The sequence below is a fragment of the Microcaecilia unicolor genome, chromosome 10, assembly GCF_901765095.1.
Source record: "Microcaecilia unicolor chromosome 10, aMicUni1.1, whole genome shotgun sequence".
Lineage (NCBI taxonomy): Eukaryota > Metazoa > Chordata > Amphibia > Gymnophiona > Siphonopidae > Microcaecilia > Microcaecilia unicolor.
The window spans coordinates 7,359,360-7,378,136 of record NC_044040.1 but is presented as its reverse complement, the minus strand read 5'-3'; the positions used below and the strand labels follow the sequence as shown (position 1 = coordinate 7,378,136).

The following is an 18,777-nucleotide window of genomic DNA, read 5'->3' as shown; positions in this document are numbered from 1 at the left end:
CATTCACAGCTCATGTTTTTCAAATAAAGCCTATGAGTGTTTGCCAATCCTTTCATTTTCTAACAGAGAGCAGGACACTGGCGCTTGGCATCAGCATCCAAAAATAACTTCATTAATTTCACGTGAAGATGAAGCAAACATTTCCAAAAAGAAAATTGGGGGCAGACGGGAAGAGTATGGCCAATGTCTGAAACTCTCACACAAAAAGCAGCCACTCAGCAGTCTTCTGCATGCTGTTCCTCAGGAGTATTCATTCAGAAACAACGGTTACAATTACAAAACATGAAATCTGTTAAAACAAGGAATACGGTCAACAGGAACAGAGTCAAAAGAAACAGGCAAGTTGGAACTTTGAAGAGCAGGCACAGGAACTAGGAGGCATCTTGATGTACTGGAGACTGGAGCCCAGCCTTAGCTCTATGTGCTTTTCACATACCCTTCATATTTCACTTGGACTGCTATATACCGCAGAGGCCACAAGCACAGCATTAGCAGAAGTCCCAAATAAAATAAGCAAATCTATTTTCAATCTTAAGATCAATTCAGAACCATCTAAATTTTAGGAAATTACTGAAGACCACCCTGTTCAAGACGGCCTACCTTCCAGACTCAACTTAAATTACTTCTTCTTTGTTACAGCAAAATTCATGGACTTTATCATCTTTAATTATCTTTTACTAGCCGTTGAGCCCGTAAAAACGGGCTGGTATTGGGGTTTTCCTTCTTTCCCCCTCCCTCCCTCCCCGTGAGGTCGCCACCGCTACCGTCCCCCCCCCCCCCCCCCCGAGTCGCCGCCATCCCTCCACCCGGCCCGGGCCCTCTCTCTGTCCGCTACTAAACTTACACATCCATTCGCTGGAACGCAGCACGCACATCAGCTGAGCTGCCGTCGGCCCTTCCTTCTCTGCCTGTGTCCCGCCCTCCTGTGACGTAACGTCAGCGAGGGCGGGACACAGGCAGGGAAGGAAGGCCGACGGCAGCTCAGCTGATGTGCGTGCTGCGTTCCGGCGAATGGATGTGTAAGTTTAGTAGCGGAGAGAGGGCCCAGGCCGGGTGTGTGTGTGGGGGGGGGGGGGTAACGGTAGCGGCGACCTCGGGTGGGCGGGTGGGGGGGGGAGCGGTATCAACCTCGGCGGCGCAGTTTCCCTCTCTGTCCCGCCCTCGTCATCACGTATTGACGCGGAGGCGGGACAGAGAGGGAAGTCTCTACTGCGCATTTGCGAGTGAGTCGGTCACTCGCCGTTTATATGTTTGATCATCTTTGTCTTATACATTGCATTTTTGATTACTAACTTATTATTGTTAAATTGTATTTTACTAACTGTAGCCTACACTATGGGATTGTGTAAGCCACATTGAGCCTACAACTATTGGGAAAATGTGGGGTATAAACGTGTTAAATAAATAACTAAATTTATATTACACTTACCTGATGAACAGGGTCATGTCGTCAACACCCAGAGTATGAAGCAATAGTTGTTTATCTAGTACCTAATTCTTTGCCATTTTCCATTTCCCCCTGGTTGTTTACTTGTAGTGCCGACTCCCCAGAATGTGTCTATGCAACCTCTCAGATCTGAGCCTCAGTGGTGTTCCTAGGGTGGCTGAAGTAACCTGTTCCGGGGCAGAGGGAGCATGGAACGAGCGGAGCAGACAGGTGCACAGCACCCCCCCCCCCCCCCCCCAGCAGCATGCACCCGGGGCGGACCGCCCCCCCCCCCCCCCTCTTGGTACGCCACTGCTGAGCCTGCTGTTTGTAAAAGCAGCACAGTGCAGACTGAAACACTTCTGTGCAGCTGGATATTTCCAAATTTCACACTGCACTCTGCTGTTTTAACACTGGGCCTTCTGATCTGGTCAGCTCCTTTCATAGAGTAACTCTGTTGATAGCTGTGAAAACACGTTTGCTTTGCACTGTACACAACTGTAATTGTACCACTGTAGCCAAACCTGCCTGAACATAAGCGGGAGAAACGCATTCCACCACAGCGCAGTGAATGGTCCTAATAACAGAAATACAATCAATTTTATTATTTATACCACAGAATAGCACTAAAACAAGTTATTTACCTCTAGCAGGGTGTTCTCAATTGATAACAGGAGACAAGTACTCACATCATGAGTGACATCACCAACTGGGCCCGTGTAAAATACACTCACAGCTTTTCAGTTGTTCCACCAAGCTTATGAACTTCCCACCTACTGCCGTCAAATGGGAAAACCTCAGTCTATGTACTTAGCTTCACTAGAAAACAACTCCTTGGGGAGGTGGATGGGTACATGAGGACTTAAATCCTGTTGTCCACAGACACCTGCTACAGGTAACTAACTTGGTTTTCTCCAGAGGACAAGCAGGATAGCAAATCGTCACAGCATGGGACTCCCCAGCTACAGGCTGCCTTCAACGGAAAAATGGGGTAAACAAGGCACTGCAACATATTATTGGTGGTAACTAGCCACTTTTGGTTTTGCTTTCTTTTCTTTTTTTAATGGCAGCCTGGAACACAAAAGAAATTGGGCATGGAGCTGGATTTTAATCCCCAAAGATTCTGGAAATGCAATGGCCAGATCTATTGTCGCATCAGGGATCCTGTTCCAAATAATAGTGAGCTGTGAAGGTATGAACAGATGTGTGTCCCAACTCCACAAATCTCTCAAGTGGGAAACCAATGCCACCATAGCTCTGACAACGTGAGTTGTGATGGGACCTTCATGAATTAAACCTTCCTATACATAAGCGAAGGACATGTAGCTGGCTAGTCAATTAAATACTGTCCAGCCAATATTTAAAACCATTTAACTGGCCAGGAATGGCACCAATATACTCTCCACCTCAGCTCATCCATGCCCTGTTGCGTGGCTGCATTAATAGGAGCCACTTCCCAAGAGAGGAAGTAGGCATTTTGATGCTCCCAGTCACTCTAGTACTGTGCTATAGACACAGGAACCATTGCATGTTCTGACTACTGGATCCATTACGGTGGGCCAGTCACTTAAGGGACTGTTAGTCCATTACTAGGATAAAGGAAGCCCCGGCAAATAACACCGGAACATTTCCAATGCCCACTCAACAGCTAGGACCTCATTCTCAATTACAGCACAGTTCTTCTCATGAGGAAACAATTTTTGACTGATGAAAGCTAAAGAATGTTCTTCCCACAAACTTCTTGGGCCAGAACAGCACTGAGGCCAATGTGAGACACATCTGTTTACACCACAAATCAGGACAGGCTCAGAGCAGAAGGTATGTTTCAAGCCTCAAAAGGCAGCATCCAGCACATAAGTACAGCAAACCTTATCCAGGGCTGAGCTCTGTAGAAGGTAAGTTAAAGGCTTTGCTTTCTCAGTGAAACTTGGAAGGAACCAAGAATGTATGAACCTGATTCTTTGACAGAAGCACGGGCACTTGGGTAATCACCTCCACTTGCTCGACCTGGGACCTCACTTGTCCCTTTCCAATGGGATATGATACTGTACTTCCAAGTCCTCCCAGCAGGGATATGAAAGATACTGTACTTCCAAGTCCTCCGAGCAAACATTTCTTCGGGTGTGCTGTCAACATGGCTGCTCTCAGACTGGACAGGACTGCTTCTAACTGGATCAAATGAGTCTTCAAGTCTTACAGCGGATGACAGTGTCTCCCAGGTATACAGCTGCATAGCCACCATGGGGTCTCAGAAGGCAGGTGACCAGATGCTGGAGCATAGTGGGAGCCACATGAAGTCCAAAGGGCAGTAATGTAATTTGGAACAACCCTTGAGATGTAGAGATGTAGAGAAGGCAGTCTTCTTCTTGGCAACTGCCAGAATCCCTTTAACAAGTCTATGTTTGTACAGCGCTGCGTATGCCTTGTAGCGCTATAGAAATGCTAAATAGTAGTAGTAGTAGTAGTAGCTCCTTCCAGCCTTTCGAACAATTGAAGGGGGGCAGACTCAAGAAAAATGTCAGGAAGTATTTTTTCACGGAGAGAGTGGTGGATGCTTGGAATGCCCTCCCGCGGGAGGTGGTGGAAACGAAAACGGTAACGGAATTCAAACATGCGTGGGATATACATAAAGGAATTCTGTTCAGAAGGAATGGATCCTAAGGAGCTTAGACGAGATTGGGTGGCAAAGCCAGTGGCGGGAGACGGAGATGGTGCTGGGCAGACTTATACGGTCTGTGCCAGAGCCGATGGTGGGAGGCAGGACTTGTGGTTTGGAGGCGGGGATAGTGCTGGGCAGACTTATACGGTCTGTGCCCGGAAAAGGACAGGTACAAATCAAGGTAAGGTATACACAAAAAGTAGCACATGTGAGTTTATCTTGTTGGGCAGACTGGATGAACCGTGCAGGTCTTTTTCTGCCGTCATCTACTATGTTACTATGTAATTCATCCACTCTTGGCATCAGATATGCTTCAGATTTGGAAACCGTAGAAATCAATGCAGAAGCGAATACTCCCATCTGGCTTAGGAGTCACTATGGTGTGAAATGATCAGTTGTTTGTAGATTCTTCTAGGACACCAAGCATCTCTTCCAATTTCAGTGTTTTTTTTTTTTTAATTTCTCAACATCATTCTTTGTCGTTTAGCGTGCAGGAATCCATTTTGTTGTTATTGCTGTGTGCTGGCTTTTTTTTTATTGTTAGTTCTGTGTGCAAATCTGCTAAGTCATTTAAGTCATGTGGCCTTGATTATGCTTATAAGCCTCAGGTGACGAACTGGCAAGCTGAATTGACAGACTGTTTCTTATAGGAATGGGACCACCAAATAAAAAGGAAAATCTCTAAGTCCCACCCTCCCCTTAAAATGCACCATGAAGAGCAAAATAAGGCATAAAGTTCCAAGATAACTTCTTTTTAGAAAAAAGCCCTTGCTCTATAATATGCGATTGTGTAACAAGTACTACTATAAAAAAAGAAAATAAATGACCTTACTCCCGATGTTTAGATCAAATTTACTCAACTAAGGACCTTATTCAAAAGATTCTGAAAGTACTCTTTTCCCTTAGAGGTAAAATAGAAAATCTTTACTTAACATGATACTAGGATTCCTAATTTCTTTTTAAAAAAAGAAGGCAAACACCGCCAATAAAATATTATAAAGCTGACTTTTTATTTTCTGGCATTCATTTTAAATGTCACATTAGCATCCACCCACAGCCTTACTGGCTCCAAATGAAAGGTTCATTTATGACTTGACATGGGCCAAGGCTGACCCATGGTATTACAGGACTAACCTGGGGAAGGAGGCAGGTTTTCTTATATTCTTGATAATTATATAAACATTTGTTCATACAAACAGATTCCATAATCTAATTTCTTGAGGAACCCACTTTGGGAAATCACTGCCTTAGAGAAAACTGCTGCTGAACTGTAAAACTCCACATACCAAAACTCAAAGGAGATGAGATCAGGCCAAATATTAATATAGGGTACTACAGTCAATGGTCTTTGTGAAATCTGGGAGCTCGAAGGTTGTGTGTCAAATCTCTTCTGCTCCACTCCACCTAATGCACTTAAAGCTCAACTTCTCAGAGTGCATTACAAACTAAACCTAGAAAAATAGGTTACTCAAGAGCAAAGTCTGCATGGAACATTGGCTACGATCTATCCAAAATAAGTTAAAAAGAATGACCGAAGTTTTTAAAGGGCAGTTTTAAAGACACAGAACAAAAACGCTCCCTGCAGACAACAAAAAAAACAAAAAAAACAAAAAAAACAAAAAAAACGATATACCTTGATATTTCAAACTTCTAGAACAGTAAAGGACTAAAATACAAGCTAATACATGCGACTACCTTCTCCTACATGAGCACGCAGCTGTGGAATGCATTACCAACCGACTTAAAAACAATCAACGAAACAACTAATTTTCGTAAATCTCTGAAAACGTCTCTCTTCAACAAAGCCTATAAAGAAAACCCATAGCTCAACTATACCATATCGCCAATCCAGCCCAGTTCTGAAAGTCTTCTTTCTATAACTATCGGCTTAGATCTTGTTTCTCTTCCTTAATCTTTTTGCAACACCAATTGTATCTGTTATCCCGGAATGGCTTTGCCATAACAAGTCTCTGTAAGCCACATTGAGCCTGCAAATAGGTGGGAAAATGTGGGATACAAATGCAATAAATAATAATAATTATTATTATTATTATAAGTTGTCTTTGAGTAGCATTTATAAGTCAACATTTAGACACACCCACTTACACCACGTCAATAGAAATAAATGCACGTGCCTACATGTGTTACCTTAGCGCATAACTTACAGCATTACAACCTTATGAACTTACCTCAACCTACACTACCCCAATTGCAAAGGACTCAAGTACAAAACCTATTATGGTTCCAACTTCTCCTTCTTAGGCAGCCAACTCTGGAATGCCCTCCCCAGACCAATCCGATGATTCAGTGACCATCTGACCTTTCGGAAATCACTAAAAACCCATCTGTTCAGGCAAGCCTACCCAAACGATCCAGATTAATTCCCACAAACTCATCTATTCATCACATATCCAGGAGACAATGACAACGACCTAGACTACATCTCTTGCCACATTTTCCCCTGCTTATCCCTTGTTCTAGCCCCTTTCACCTCATCGACCCCTCCCCAAATGCTCACCTACCCTTACTCACACCTCTACTACTGCCCATGCCCCTCAGACTCATCTACCCCTCCAATTGTTCACTTACCCTTGCTCATGCTTCTCCTACTCCCCTCATCTCTGCATTTCTTCATTCTTATTTCTTTTATTACTCCGATAATACTCAACTTATTTCTCTCCACCAATACTTTGTAAACCCAATTACTATGTAAGCCGCATTGAACCTGCTTTGAGTGGGAAAGCGCGGGGTACAAATGTAATAATAAATAATAAATAAATAAATAAATATGTGGGACCCGCTCATTTGCCTCCCTCTGTGCACACCCCCTTGCATTTACATGGTAAGCAAACTGCGCCAGGTACAAAAAAAAAATTTATGATTGCGAGCCCACTAGGACAAAAAAGTACCTGCATATAATATGTACAGCACTTTGACTGTACCAAAGAAAAGCAGCAGATCAAATCCTTTCCCCTTTTACCTCTGTTAGGAGCGTACAATCACACCTGAGCCAAGCAAAATTGAAAACAAAAACTTCAAATGTAATCAAAATATTATTAACTAAACCAATTTATTGGCGTTGCATTAGTGCAAAAATAAATCAATGCCTTAATCTGTAGAAAATGAACAGAAATTATAGTGAGGTATTCTGGACCATGACTGATCTCCTTATTGCATCTTTTTTTTTCTTTCTATCTGCTGAACAAAAGCAAATATAAATTCTATGTATTTGAAAAACAATCTAACACAGCCGCATTTTAAGGAAAGCAAACATCAGATTTCACTGATGCTGTACCGCTAAAACAGAACTTACAAAAGTCTTCCTCAACAAGACTTCATAACTGAAATTTAAGATCAAAGTTTCTTCCAATGTATCAATCTATCAAATGCCCAAGCTGAATTTACCTACAACCCCAGATGCCGCAGAATTCAGGTCACCTCCCTGTTTCTAGCAACCCCCTTTTCGAGGGCTTAAGGGGCCAGTCTGATTCCATTAGACTCATTCCCTCCAGTATTAAAGCTTTCTCTGGTTCAATTTCATTTCATTGTAGCAGGTATTAACATAAAATAACGCTCATTTTGAGTAGTACACAGTATTCAGTGCATGCTAAGTGAAACCATAAGCTCTACAATTAAAGAGAACTGAACAAAATACACATTCCTAGCGCTGAGGAGATCAGCACAGAGGCCAAAGTACCAGTTCGATTTCCTCTTTAACTAATTGCTAATTCAAGCATAGTTAGAGGCTAAACCTGACACAACCTTAAGATCACACATTCTTTTTCAGCAACACCCGTCATTTACAAAGCATTACTGTCATAATGGCATCTCCGGTTTCTTAGACTGACAAATTTCTATTCAAACACTTCTCAACTGAATTCATGCTTATGAACCCCAGACACGTTACGATACAACTACTTAACTGTTTGTTATAGTAAACGTTATCTACGTGTTGCCCATCACTGGAAAGAACCTGGCAGCAAACAAACAATTACAGCAGTAAAAATATTCAAGCAGTACACATTAGGGCATGGTGTGCTACTTATCGTGTCAACACAATAGTTTATAGTTTATTTACAATTTGCTACACCTACTTAAATGACGTGCAAGATAAGGCAGTGTACATGATAAAAAAGAAATATGAAATGAACTACAATTTATGGATAGAGCAGTTGAAACTACCAATTGGTAGATCGGTCATTCCAGGGAAGAGACCGAGGGATAGAGCAGTAAAATACAAATGAGACAGAGAGGGGGAGAGGGAGGGGGAGACGGTGGTCACAGGCGTCATAAAAAAACCCTTATTAAATACCATAGGACAAGTTTTTACAGCAGCTTTAAAAGCTTTGAATGAAAATTCGCTACAAATGGCCAAGGGAAGAGCAATAAAAAAATGAAGGCACTATGTCTTGTAGATGCAAATTGGGCAGCTCTAGGGCCTTAACAGACAATAATGGGCAAGCAGAGGTGGAACGTATAGACAGATAAAACAAAGAAGATAAAGATGACTGGCTTAAGGGAAAACTGCACATGAAGTCAGAAAAGGTGCACAGAAATGATCTTGACTAGAAGGGGATAAGCAAGTCCTGTACAGCTGGTCTTACTCCCTCAGTATCCTGTTTCCAACAGTGGTCAATCCAGGTCACAAGTACCTGGCAGAATCCCAAATAGTAGCAACATCCCAGGCTACTAATCCCAGAGCAAGCACTGGCTTCCCCATGTCTATGTCTAGGCGACTTCTTTTTCCAAGTGTATCCAAATATCCTTCTCGGCAGTGCTTTGATAGTCCCATCAGGAAAAGGCAAAGTTTGAATCATGTTAACACTCACAGTCCCTCCAAGTCACAAGAGATCTTCCCTTAACTAAGAATCTAGGTTTCTCTCTAAATTATTCAATATCACCGGCTAACTAAGTGCACAGTGGAATTTCCTCATGTGATGACATTCAGAAAAGGAATTAAAACTTTCCTTTTTAAGGAAATTTTTCAGACATCAGTTTGCACAATAACTGAATAACTATTGGAGATCTATGGATGACTTTCCCACGGAAGTAATACATTTGTTGTATGTATCTCAGCAATGTCCTTGTGTAACTGTGCAAGTGTACGATTAGTGATGATCATGATTTAATAAGACCTACACTCACTATACTTGAGCGCCTATGAAGATAAACCTACTTCAGTACTATCTTGCTTAAATCCGGAACTCTATATACATATGATTACTTAATCTTCCATGTGATGGAGGAAAAGCCTCAACAGACTCCTTAACGTGGCTCTTAGTTATCCGGAGCTCTTGCTGTCATCATTGGCATAAAAACCTCCACTCTACACGGTCTCTTTCTTTACGAATTATTTTCCATATGTTAAATATTAAACCAACACTTATCTTGCTGTTGTTCAGTCTGCTGTCGCTCAGTCTCAGTCCTTCCTTCAATTCCTGCCTCAGGGTCCATGGTGCTGGCAACTGTTTCACTGCAGCACCATTGACCCTGAGGCAGGAATTGAAGGAAGGACCGAAACCTTAGCCATTGTTGGCCGTGGAAAGGAGAGACTGAGCGACAGCAGACTGAACAACAACAAGAAAAGTGTTAGTTTAATATTTAACATATCCTATATAATAATTCTCACCTCCAACATTCTGAGTCTGCCTGGAACAATTGTTTCCGCTGGAGGTGGTGACCCTCGTGCAGTAGATAATAGTGACGTCACACAACCCACACCACATTGGCCAGTAGAAGGGAGAGGGGCGGAGCCACAATACAGGGAGCAGTGAATCAGCAAAACACTGGGAATGCACAGCAGCAGGAACAGAAGCCTCTCTCACACAGTCACTCTCGCAAACATACACACTCAGAGGAAAACCTTGCTAGCGCCCGTTTCCTTTCAAACAGAAACGGGCCTTTTTTACTAGTGGAAAATAATTCATAAAGAAAGAGACTGAAGCATGTTTTAATAAGATCAAAAGCAGAAAAACACAGGGGCAAAACCTCTGTATGTGTACACAAGAGCCCAAGAAAGAGCAGAGGATAAAACAAATGACAATCAGACATGGGGAGGAGGTCTTTTTTTATGTTTTGCAACAGCATCTCCAGTGCTTTCACTTCAGACACACTTAGGCATATTTTCAAAGCAGTTAGCCTTCCAAAGTTCCATAGAAACCTATGGAACTTTGGAAGGCTAAGTGCTTTGAAAATATGCCTCACTGTGTACCAAGTTCACAGTAAAGCCAGTCTCGTTTTCTTTGTGCACCAGACATACTGCTTTTAGTCTGGAGTTATACTTGTGACCCCTGAGGCAGGTGGCTGTGACCACCGAAACAAGGCCCTTGTCGGGTCCAATTTCACTGGTGCTTTTGTGATTTGAAGACCTCATCCCCACAGCTGATGGTCATTTGTTTCAACCTCTACTCGATCACGTTTTAATGGCATAGGAGTTTTAGTGCTATGTGATACTGCAACCTGCTGAGAATTTTCATTAGAAGTTAAAATTGTTATGAAATCAAACAATGAAAAGCCTGTTTTATGGTACAAAATAGCAGAGAGCACTGTACCATCCTGGGACCGATGGCTTTGCTGCTACATATATATTCCTTGGATTATTAGGATTTACTATATGTCAGTGGATGAACATGAAAAGTGTCGCATGGTTTTAGCTGATGGAGACCAAGAAATTCCCCGGCTACAGAACCTGCGTAACTGTCCACCTCTGCTAAGGCCACCAGTGCTTGTCACCAGATTTGACCTTCCTTGTCAGACTTCAGACAGACGGCTCACATCTGAATTTGTTCAGGAAGAACGAGTGTTTTAATCTGGGGGCTTCAATTTATTTTTATCCTTGATTTACCACTTTTTGGTCTTGTAAATGGCAATATTATAAACAGAGGGCTTAATTACAACTGTTTGTATGATCTGTTTAGCCCAGGTGGGTCAAACAGGCTGATGTGTTAAAAAAAAAAAAAGAGGAATTAGGAGTCAAAGTGAAAAGATAAAATTATTGAATTAAGTCCCTTCCAATCCCGACATGCAGGAAGATGTTATGAAATTAGAAAACTGGACGTCCAAATGGCAGATTAAATTTACTGTGGACAAATGCAAAGTGATGAACATTGGGAAGAATAATCCAAATTATAGTTACTTGATGTTAGAGTTCACTTTAGGAGTCAGCACTCAAGAAAAAGATCAATTGTATATACTCTAATACAAAACCCATCCGCATATAAGCTGAGATAACTTTTTTCCCCTAAAAAAAAAAAGGGGGGGGGAGGGATGTTAACTCGAATACAAACCGATGGCTTAAATGCAAGTAATCCTCTTTCCCCCTCCATCCCCATGGTATCCAGCATTACTGATATCCCCTCCCCTCCCATCAGTCGTGCTGTGGCATTCTGAATCAACTGGAGACAGCTTAAACTCTTTGTAGTCAGACCAGTGTAGACTGCATTACAGTAATCCATCTTTAATGTTGTCATGACGTCAACCACTATGACAAGACTTGCCTTCTCGTTGTATGGAGAAAGACAGCATAGTTGTTTCAGAAGGTAGAGGCAGCTCCTAAAGATTGATTGGATTGGGGGAACAGTATAAGTGCAGAGACCTGCTGTACCCCAAGGTTCCTGACCTGTGATTTAATAGGCAATTCGTAGCTCCCAAGAGATTTTGATATTGGGTGTATGTTAGGGACCCACAAGAGATTGTAAGCCAGTTCTCTTGAACCAGGGGAGCTACATTAACAAGTAATGTAAAACACCTCAATCACTGGATGTAAAGAGCCAGACATCAAGACCACCGCTGGAAGCCTGTTGAGTGTGGGAAGCACTTTAAGCCACTGTTCCACACCTCGCTGCTGCTGGGGTTAACAAGAACGACAGAAGGAACTGCTTCAAAAATTGCAGAACGTCCAGACTGTAGTAAAGAATTAAACTGATACAGAGACTATTGTTAGTACTTGCTGTATTTATGAAACAGAGAAATACACAAACAGGTACAACTTCCACGTTTTCATTTACTTAAAATATTCTCTGTTGTGAACACACAGTCTAAAAGAGTTTAAAAACCCCCCATTTATAAATAGTTAATTCTAAAAGTAGTGCTAACTACCCTGTTTCCCCGAAAATAAGACCTAGTAGAGGTTTTGCTGAATTGCTAAATATAAGGCCTCCCCCGAAAGTAAGACCTAGCAAAGTTTTTGTTTGGCCCCGATGGGACATGGACACAGAAACCTTAATTTTTTTCGCTGCAACCCAAAGACGAAATAACATTAAAGAAATGCAAGAAACAAGACTGAGGTGGAAAATCTATCGTCCAGCGGACTCCTACCATCCTCCTTCACGCTTTTGTGAAGATCAACTACCGGTAAGTGAGCCTGGAAAGAAAAGAAACATCCCCCTTGCAGAAATAATAAAAGAAAAGAAAATGAGTAACCGAGCCCTTTCGGCGCTGCTCCATCGCCCAAGGGTTAAGTCAGACTAGCAGGATGGAAAGTGTTGCGAATGTACAGGAGGAGCGCATAAAGTGCCACCAATGGGGAACGGAGCTACCGTTGAATTTTTTTTTTTACGTTTGTAATATGGTAGGGATGATCCTGCGCCCTAAGCCCTCTCACAACCTCCCGAGACCCCCAGCCAGAGCAGCCCGGCCCCACATTCCATTACCTTCCCTAGTGTATACCCATCCTCCATTCCCAGCCCGGCCAGGGCGGCTCTGCTCCGCTCGAGTCTTGCGGTCACTGTGGGCAGATAGGTGAGCCACGGCCTACTCCTGCAGGATACCGCCCCCCACTTCAATACTGTTCCTGACCGCCACAGTCCCCCTACTACTCCCGAATAAGACATCCCCTGAAAATAAGACCTAGCGCATCTTTGGGAGCAAAAATTAATATAAGACACTGTCTTATTTTCGGGGAAACACGGTAAGAGGTATCACTATAGGTTGAAGCAGCAGTTTGCAACAAAATAGGATTCGGTAATGAAAAATTGATTGCCCGTGTTTTGGTCCACTAGAAAGCCCATAGAAATGGATGTTGACAGGTATTGCTAGTAGGCTGTATTTCCTCATAATATGATCCAAATTCATTCTAAAACAAATCATTCAAACAAGCAGTACTATAACCAATCTATTATGTCTGCCAAGGGTTTGGAACGACTGAAACCATCCCTAGCATCACAATCATATATCATTTCTTAAAAAAAAAAAAGAGATGTAATATTTTATTCAAAACAATTTATAAACAACTGATCATCACATCATTAAATGGTGCCATGTCAAAATTATTTAAATTTTAGTTAATAAAATGAATTCTGTTCACTGAACTATTTGAAACAAACAATATTTTCACCAAGATATATGAAAAATTAAAGCTCTTATGAAGTCATAACATTTTAGGGCTTCTTTTACAAAGCCGCACTAGCGATTCCCACGCAGCAAATGAGAGGAAGCCCATAGGAATTGAACGGGCTTCCTCCCATTTGCATCGAGAATCAGCTGCACAGCTTTGTAAAAGAGGTCCTTAGTGAACTGTCCAACTTACTGTAAAAAGCCAAATCTATCGGTGACTTTGTAAAGAAGGTAGTCAGCATCTTCCCAAGGCTCAATCTGGGCACCTTCTCGCCCCTAGATTAAAGCAAAGAACAAGGAGTCAATATTTATTTATTTACAAATTTATGTGATGCATTAAAAAAAAAATCTCCACATAACTTACAACCCAACATACATGGTAAAGAATGACATGGCGATGGGGACAGGGACAAATTTTCCAACTAGATGGAACAGCATCTATAAAATGCTAATATCAATATGTAAAAACTTTAACACATCTTAGACAACTGCAACTGAGTTCATTGATACAAATGATGTCATTTAACAGTGCTTCATTTAAATCCAAAAGCAGCGTCTGCAGTTTTTTTTTGTCTTGTCTGCCTTTGATGTAGAAACAAGAGTCTTGTCTGCTGATCAGACTCCTCCCATCTGCGACGTCCTTCCATCACATGCCCAGTTGCTCAAGCATCTTTCTGTTACTGCAACAGATTCATCCATTGCTGTTGGCATCAAGGAACATTTCCAACACTTAATTGACACATATTTTCCTGTTCATCCACTACACAGTATAGGTTCTCTTCAACACCCATGTCGGAAAGACGATCCAATTGCCTTCCCAGATAATGTAAAAATCAAATCTTTGAGAAGGCTGTACCAAAACCAGATCGAAATGAAAGGCTCGAGTCCCTCGACATCAACAACTCAGAATCCTCCACAATCCGCATTCCCAGAAAGTGTCACATCTGTGGAAGAGGTGCCATCCCCCCCACCCCAAGAACAAAATGTTGGCAGTTTTCTGAGTAACTTTTATGGAACAATACCTCCTTTGAAGGCTACTGTTAATGAACTGGACAGTTATTTATGTTCAAGTGATGCAGATAACAACGTTTTGATTTTTTGGAAAAAAGCGAAAGTGCTGGCCAAAATTGGCAAAACTTGCATAGGGAATCCTGTACATTCCTGGTACCAGTATTTCTTCTGAGAGGACATTTTCTATTACGGGAAGGACTGTGGAAGACAGGAGAGCTAGACTGTATCCTGAGATTTTTGATGACCTATCGTTCATCCACAGATTTGAAAAACTCATAACAGTGCTTCGTAGGGCATATTTCTCCCTCGCTAGGGCATACACCACAGAGGGTTGTATTTTGTCCCCCTGGACATTTTTAACAGGGTGGATTAGGGTTCCTAGAGGTAGTAGAAGTCAGATAATATTGGGGTTGGAAGGGTTATTTCAGTTGCTCATTGTTATAATTGTTTTCTATTTATGATTTCTAAATAACAGTTGTACAGAATATTGTTCCTTTTTATACTTTAATAAAAAGATTTAAATATAAATCATAAGTGTTCAAGTCTTATGCAGATGGGGACAGAGCCCGTGGAGACAAACTTTGTCCCCATGACATTATCTAACAGTACAATAGAAATCACAAAACAAATTAACATATCAAGCCACTTACATCAAAATCCAAAACATATAATAAAGTCATAAACACAAAACAGGCAAAATACTCCCTAGTATCATAACTCTTACTGCAAAAAAGGTTCCTGAAATCAACTTTGGAAGCCTTTTGAAAAGCAAGATACCAACACCTGATCTCAGTTCCCTGAGAGCTTTATTCCACAGGTCATAAGTATAGGCTTAACTTTCCAAGTATCCGAAATCTTCACTTAAGCCATCTCCTACAACCATTAAACATCTCTGATTTCAAGTTTATGTTTGTAATTAATAAGAAGATGAACCTCTCAATGGCAGCATCATTAAAAGGCTACCACTTAAAGAAACCTACGAATACTTGGGGTCCTTTTACTAAGCTGCACCAAAACGTGGCCTTAGCATATCTTCCCGCACACAAAAGCCATTTTTAACGCAGCTGGTAAATGGCCGATTTTTCATTTTCTGAATTAATGACCATGCACTAACATTAAAAAAAAAAACCGCTATATGTATGCAAGTACCTAGCCAATAATAACTGACAATATTGAAAATGTGAATTAATTTTTTGAAATTTTCAGTGACGTTTCTTTTCTGATCAATGATGGTGTGCAGATACTCCGTTTTGAATGTTTGGAGCTTAAAAATAAATCTGAGATCCTCTTTTTCCACTGTTTGGAACTGGTTTAGTGTAATATTATTGTTATTGAATATACTGTTGACTGGTCTTGCATATCTCATAGAAACTTTTTTTTTATTACTTTTTGGTCTTTTATTTTTTTGCTTAATCTTCCGACTTTGGTGTTTCTTACTCATATAGATATTTGTTTAAATGCACTAATGTTGCCATATATGGCTGATCTCATAGACCTACCAACCAGAAGCACAATTAGAACATCATGAACATACCTAAATCTTCACTACCCTAGCTGCAAGGGATTCAAGCACAAATCAATTTACGGATCCAGCTTCTCCTATATAAGCACGCAACTATGGAACGCATTACCGAAAGCCATAAAGACAACGCAGGATCACCTCAATTTCCGGAAATCTGTTCGAAAAGGCATACACTACTGATCCAACTTAAGTAACTGAATTCAGCAACACAACAAAGCCGTAACCTGCAATGAACAATCTATCACTCTTCTTCTCTTGATTCTCTAATGTTCTGTAACAACATCACTCTGTATTTGTTTCATCACCGGAGGTGGCTAACACCTCACGGTACTATGTAAGCCACATTGAGCCTGCAAAGAGGTGGGAAAATGTGGGGTACAAATGCAACAAATAAATAAATAAATAAATAAGCAAAAATAAGTGCATGAGCCTTTTTGTAGGCAATAAGGCTCATGTGCTAATTAGTTAGTGTGCAGCAACGCAAATGACCTAAACTGATTAGCACAGAAATGCTCACTCTCCACCCCTCCATAAGTACATAAGTACATAAGTAGTGCCATACTGGGAAAGACCAAAGGTCCATCTAGCCCAGCATCCTGTCACCGACAGTGGCCAATCCAGGTCAAGGGCACCTGGCACGCTCCCCAAACGTAAAAACATTCCAGACAAGTTATACCTAAAAATGCGGAATTTTTCCAAGTCCATTTAATAGCGGTCTATGGACTTGTCCTTTAGGAATCTATCTAACCCCTTTTTAAACTCCGTCAAGCTAACCGCCCGTACCATGTTCTCCGGCAACGAATTCCAGAGTCTAATTACACGTTGGGTGAAGAAAAAGTTTCTCCGATTCGTTTTAAATTTACCACACTGTAGCTTCAACTCATGCCCTCTAGTCCTAGTATTTTTGGATAGCGTGAACAGTCGCTTCACATCCACCCGATCCATTCCACTCATTATTTTATACACTTCTATCATATCTCCCCTCAGCCGTCTCTTCTCCAAGCTGAAAAGCCCTAGCCTTCTCAGCCTCTCTTCATATGCCTCTCTGTATAAAAAATTAAAATTATTTTTTTAGTGCACGGTCTACACACAGAGATTGCAAAATTACCACAGGATACCTCACTGCATCTCGTGGTAAGCCCTTTTAAGATGTGGTAAAGCACCCGCTAGCGCTTACTGCAGCTTAATAAAAGGAGCCCTTAGGAATTCACTAACACTTCTGTAAAACCTATGCATTCAGGGTGATTAAAAATTATCCTTAATTTCATGCTCCCAATAAAGTCAAAGAAAATGAAAATGCAAAAATAATGTGGGATTTTAGAATCCAAACTGATAGATTTCAATAGGCCAAATATATTAGTAAAAGAATCAAAAACTAATGGTTTCAAGTGTCCATACCACATGATAGTCGGGTTAGAGAAAATGAATTGGAAAAGATCACAAAATGGGGTTTACGCATTGAAATTTGAAGAATTGGGCAATACTGAGCCTTGTAACTCTTAGCAAATCTTGTTTTTACTGCACACGGTAAAACAAAGCAGCTGAATCTAGGCCATCTCACATTGTGCCTTGACAAATGGTTTTGCCACTGTTCCTGAACAGGCCTAATAATCCAGCCTAGATACAAACGCAAACAAAAACAAATACAGAAAAATGAAAAGGCAGAACGGTGAACAGCTTCCCTGCTGAAAATCCAATATAAACCAAGGAATAGCATGAGTTGAAAGCCACAGCAATGTCAGAATACTCTCTTCTTAATAAAAATGATACACTTAACTAAAATACCTTTTCAAAAAGGTTTCTCTCACCAGTTGTTAGTTCTGTGTTCGTGCATAGTGGCGAAACCCTTTATAGTGTTTCATCGAAGGTCAGTATAATCTCATTCTCGTTTACCTAATATCAAACATGTTGCTGAATTTTCCCCAACCTTTTCTTGCCTGGATTGCTGGCATCTCTTCTCTCTTTTTTAGTCAGACTGTAAATAAGCAATGTGTGATGCAGCTGATTTGAAAGCTGTGGGAATTCATGACTTGGCAGCCGGCCACAGGAAACCAAAAACAGCTCCACTAAGGTTTACACAACCATTGTGTGTTTCCTGTGGCTAGCCATGGGTGGTCTGAAATTCTTGATGGGTATTTTCAGCAAACCACACTGTGCATGACAGCTGGGTTTCAACTGGGCAGCTTCTTGTTCTTTTGTTTTGCCAAATACCAGATTGCCTTTGGTGTTAGCCATACTGTACCCCTGATGCCAGAGACAAAAACCATAATTCTTGTAACTATCTGTATCCTGTTCCCAAGAGTGGCCAATCTGCATCACAAGTACCTGGCAGAAACCCAAATAGTAGCAACGTTCCATGCTACCAATCCCAGGGCAAGCAGACTGGCTTCCCATGTCTGTCTCAATAGCAGACTATGGACTTTTCATCCAGAAACTTGTCCAAACCTTTCTTAAACCCAGATATGCTAACTGCTGTTACCACATCCTCCGGCAATGAGTTCTAGAGATTAATTATTCGTAGAGTGAAAAAATATTTCCTCCTATTTGTTTTAAAAGTATTTTCATGTAACTTCATTGTGTATCCCACAGTCTTTGTACTTTTTGAAAGAGTAAAAATTCAATTCACTTCAACATCACTCAGGATTTTATAGACCTCAATCATATCTCCCCTCAGCCATCTTTTTCAAAGCTGCCGAGCCCTAACCTCTTTAGCCTTTCCTCATATGAGAGGAGTTCCACTCCTTTTATCATTTTGGTTGCTCTTCAATGAACCTTTTCTAATTCTGCTATATCTTTTTTTGAGATACAGTGACCAGAACGGGTGAA

The 18,777-nt window shown here is 41.3% G+C and overlaps 1 protein-coding gene across 2 annotated transcripts in view; it reads right to left on the bottom strand.

The window, feature by feature from the left end:
• Nucleotides 1–18,777, bottom strand: part of USP6NL (USP6 N-terminal like) — a 201,273-nt gene that overhangs the window by 74,404 nt on the left and 108,092 nt on the right. For both annotated transcript variants that reach the window (XM_030215979.1, XM_030215978.1), the window contains exon 3: nucleotides 13,612–13,694. In XM_030215979.1, the coding sequence (XP_030071839.1) occupies nucleotides 13,612–13,694 (83 nt within the window). The remainder of the gene's footprint in view (nucleotides 1–13,611; nucleotides 13,695–18,777) is intronic.